At 30.8% G+C, this 4,675-nt stretch overlaps 1 protein-coding gene across 1 annotated transcript; it reads left to right on the plus strand.

Annotated features, from left to right (window-relative positions):
* Positions 1-314: 314 nt before the first annotated feature.
* LOC146998166 (uncharacterized) lies at positions 315-2,825 on the plus strand. Its single transcript, XM_085812376.1, has 3 exons — positions 315-851; positions 986-1,054; positions 2,174-2,825. Exons 1-3 carry the CDS (start codon positions 729-731, stop codon positions 2,537-2,539), a joined length of 558 nt encoding a protein of 185 aa, XP_085668502.1. The 5' UTR covers positions 315-728; the 3' UTR covers positions 2,540-2,825.
* The last annotated feature ends 1,850 nt before the right edge of the window (positions 2,826-4,675 follow it).

Here is a 4,675-nt window from a genome sequence, read left to right on the forward strand (position 1 = left end):
GTATTATAAACTTTTTCTAAAAAGTATTAACACTGTTTCTAAAATTAAAAAATATATTAACGTAATATTTACTTATGTTTAAAAAGTATGAATGCTATGAACAGTCCAATGTATTTATGCTTTTTTATAAGTTGAGTGACTTTGAAAATAGTAATGATTATTTGTATTTATTTTTATCCGATCAGAGTTTATAATTTCTTTCACTTCCACATATTTCATATATTATAACTCAACCTTCAGCTTCATATTTTGGAGAAATAAATTTTGCTGCCGAAGTATCTGATGTAAATTGCCATTTTGTACTTCTAAAAAATTTTAATAGTTTTTTAACATCTATTCGTAAACTGTACTATGTTTTTTTAAATGTTTCCATCTTCATAATCATGCACTTTATTTCATTTCACCAGTGGTTGCAAATGTGTACATTACAGTACATCTCAGGTGTGTTTGCAACAACATTTAGCATTACCTTCTGATTAAATAACAGCTGCTAGTAAAGAATCTATTCTATGTTTTCATTTGAGCAGCTATTAAATGTCATATGTTTTACATATATTAATGAATTTTTATACGATTTCTGAAATATGAAATTGTTTGTCTTATGGTTGCTAAACAGCTGTACTATATCTGGCTGTTGTGCTATGGAATTATTTTTGAATTTTGAGTGTTAACAATTTATTATCTATTTATGAATTATAAAATGTTATGTAAAATAATTATTTCTTAAAATGAATGTAGTTTATATTATCTGTATTTCTAAATTTCTTATATATATATTTCAGGTTTGTTTGCAAGAACAAGCTTCAACTTCATCTTGTGATAAAATGCCATCTATTTGTGAAGGATCTCATGTAAGATAATTAGTATATTATTAAATTGCTTGCTTATAGAAAACGTTTCTATTAACTTTTTTTGGGGGGGGGGGGGGGTAAAAGGAATGTAATTAATTTCATCAGCATTTACAAGTTCTTTGTGTACATTTCAGGTTTGTTTGCAAGAACAGCCTTTAGCCTCATTTTGCAATGAAATACCATCTATTTGTGAAGGCTCTGATGTAAGTTGATAACTAATGTATAATTAAATTACTTCCTTATATGCATTTAAAATGTTCTATAAAGTAATTTTTTGGTAAAAGGAATGTAATTAATTTCATCAATAGTTGCAAATTCTCTATGTAAATTTCAGTTTTGTTTGCAAAAACAACCTTTAGATTCATCTTGCAACCAAATTGTAATTAATTTTAATTAATTTCATCAGCATTTGTGAAGGCTGTGATATAAGTTGATAATTTGTGTTATTAAATTGCTCATGATTATGGAGATAATCGATCCCTTGAAAAGCTGGAAATAAATTTTAAAAATCTATTTTTAAGTGAAATAAATTTTAAATATTAGAAAATAAAACAAAAATAATCTAGAAAATGCTGAAAACAATAGAGTCAAATTTAAAAACCCACCACAGTATAGGAAAAGAGACCTGGAACTTGCATTTTTATTTTGTGGATTTGTTATCTGTTTAAGTTTGACATTTAATCCAAAGGGGCTTTGTCACTGAAGGACTATTGTTTTCGTTTTGTATTGAAACACTATAAACGGCTGCATCACTTTTCAAATTGTTGCCACCAAATATTATCACCCTGTACTATATTTAAAGAAATTATTTAGTGAAGAATCTGCATAAATGCATGTATGTTTTTTGCATTCTGATAAAACAACGGTACCTAGAGCCATCAAATTTTGAATGACTTAATTCTACTGTGAATATGGACATCTGGAAGACCGAATTTGAAATTCGGAATTTGTTTTAATATATATTTTATATGTTGTAAAACTTTAACGAATTTTTGATTAACAAACTTGAGGATTTCAAAGCGAGCAATGGCAATGTTGTACAGAAAAGACACTTTTATCTCCAGCGTGTGAGACAATGAATCGGGAATTCTGAAGATATGTTCATTTTAAAATTATCTTGCAATATTGCTGTTGAACTGAATTTTATAGTTTAAGTGTGAAAAACTTGATATTTAATAAATAAAGGTAAAACACAAAATGTTAAAAAAAGGCTCATTTGGGTGTAATTTAAAATCTGAAACCTTTCAAATCTTTTTTGTTTGTTTGTTGTGTTCCCCCCCCTTCTTTGATGATTATTCATATAGATTTTTTCTTTATTCCAGGATGTTCTTTTAAGGAATTTTATAAAACAGCAGACTGAATTGATCTCGCTTCTGCAATGCCAGAACAAAATATTACTGAAAGAACTTACAGCAACCAAAAAAAATGAAATTAATGTTTTAAAAAAATGGCATAGCACTGAAATTCAACTTCATGACCTTCAAGTACAGCATGAGGAATTGCTGAAAGGAGTGAAAACATTTCTTTCAGATGAACAAATAGCAATGTTGAAAATTCCTCGTAGAAGCATTGCAAAATGGTCTAATGAGGGAATAATAAAAGGCCTCAAAGTTAGATTTGCCTTGGGCAAGCATGGTTATAATTACTTGCACAGAATAGGTTTTCCGTGCCTTCATACAGCACTTTAAATAAAAGACTTCAAGGTCTTGAAATGAATTTTGGAGTCATCAGTGAGATGATTGAACCTTTGAAAATTAAAGGAGAAAAAATGAATGCTAGTGATAAAGACTGTATTTTATCATTGGATGAAATGGAGATTTCTGGCAATCCTGATTTTGATATTTCAAAACGTAAATTTATTGGTAAATGTACATTAGGAAATCAAAAGGGTGCAGGAAATCACTATTTAGTTATTTTACTAAGAGGTTTGAAGCTGAAATGGAAGCAAGTGGTTGCCCATGAGATAACTGGACATGTAACAGGATGCCAGCTCAAACAACTTGTTGTCAATGTTATCGAAGCTGTCAATTCTGTTGGATTTAATGTTGTTGGTATTGTTAGCGATATGGCAGCAGTAAATAGAAGCCTGTGGAATTCTTTGGGAATATCTGTTTCTCGAAGCCAAACAAATAATTTCACAACTGAAATTAAAGGCAAAATTATTTATGTATTTGCAGATGTGCCATATCTTTTAAAAAATCTCTGGTCTGCAACTCTTAATCATAGTATAAAACTGCCCAGTTATGTTTGCAATAAAGAAAATTTGGTTACTTTACATGTATCTGCAGGATTTATAAAAGATATCTGGATTACTGAAACAAACCAAAATTGTGGTTTGAGAACTATGCATCATCTCAGCAAAGAAGACCTCTTCCCCTCACATTTTGATAAAATGAATGTTGCTTCTGCTGTGAGGTTTTTTCCAATTAAAACAGCTGTGGGATTGGAGAAGGCAGTAGCTTTAAAAGAGATAAGCCCTAATGCTCTTACAACAGCATGGTGGATAAGATTTATATGTCAGTGGTTTCAAATGCTATCCTCTAGATGTAGAAAGAACTCAATTTCTGTGACAAATAAAAGCAAAAAAATTGAGTTACTTTTTGAATTTATTAATGTTATACAGCTTATAGAAATTGGTAAAGGGTGGAAACCATTACATACTGGTTTGATTCTTTCTGCTTTATCAGCCATACAGTTAGCAGAGGCATGTTTTCTGAATGATTTTCAGTTTATTTTGACGAGCAGATTGACACAAGATGCTCTAGAAAATGTATTTTCTCAGATACGCAGAAAAGCTGGTTTGAGGCCAAGTGCTTTGCAAGCTGTGAAAGCATTAAAGCTTATCTGTTTATCTCAGTTTATATCTGACATTAACAACTCCAGTTATGCTACTGATTCAGATATTTACTTATTAAACTATGCGAAAGATGAATTTGAATTTCTGAAGGAGAAAAAAGCTTTAGAGCCTGTTACCATACCAGAAGTTTCTGATGTATCTCTACAGAATCTCACCCTTAGTGAGGAAAATAACGTCTGTTATATTGCAGGAGATGCAATATATTCTGTTTTGAAAAATGCTTGTAATTCATGCTCACAGTTTCTCTTAGTTTGTGAGCAAAATACTCCTTCCATTGATGAAAATAAGCAGTACATAATTAATTTTGCAAATTTAGGTGGGCTTAAATGTCCTTCTCCAGAAATTTTTAAATTGTGCCTTCTGTGTGAAAAAATAATTCAAAATTTTCGAGACGAAATAATACATGGAAATGTAACTATGGATGTGGAATTTGTTAATATGATTTGTAAGAAAGCAGGCGAGGTAAATATTCCCTCCTGTTGCAATATCAAAACAAAGATAATAAAATATTATTTGACTGCCCGTGGAATTGGTCTCAAGAAGCTTCTTCAAAATAAAAGGCAGGAGCGGCAAAGTTTTGCATCTCCTGCTTTTAAAAGGAAGAAAGTAAACTAGAATCTAATCAAGAGTTTAAGAAGTTTTTGCTGTTCAATTCTGTCTGTAAAAAAGTAGAGTAGTTGTCACTGAAAAATTGCTGTTTGTCTCTTCGAATAATAATTAGGCCCACCAACAGCTGAATGGTTAAAGTTACTGAATGCTGGGAGTTCCATCTTCTGTTCTATTTCCGAACAGGCTGGCTGCATGATTGGTTTTTTTGTGGTTTTTCCCCATGTGTAATGTGAATACAAGCCAGTTCTCCTTAGAAAGTCCTCTACAATAGAAGATCTCATAGTCAGCTAAATCGGATTTACTTTTGTGTGACCTTAAATGAGGCATCAATTGTGAATCTGTTTTGGCATGTTATTAG

The sequence above is a fragment of the Stegodyphus dumicola genome, chromosome 3 (genome assembly GCF_044657685.1).
Source record: "Stegodyphus dumicola isolate Sdum_Otavi_A_Nest chromosome 3, ASM4465768v1".
Lineage (NCBI taxonomy): Eukaryota > Metazoa > Arthropoda > Arachnida > Araneae > Eresidae > Stegodyphus > Stegodyphus dumicola.

Coding starts and splice junctions, on each gene's coding strand:
- LOC146998166 (XM_085812376.1), top strand. CDS start 729: ATGAATGTAGTTTATATTATCTGTATTTCTAAATTTCTTATATATATA. Junction 852..985: donor CTATTTGTGAAGGATCTCAT/GTAAGATAATTA, acceptor TGTACATTTCAG/GTTTGTTTGCAAGAACAGCC. Junction 1,055..2,173: donor CTATTTGTGAAGGCTCTGAT/GTAAGTTGATAA, acceptor TCTTTATTCCAG/GATGTTCTTTTAAGGAATTT.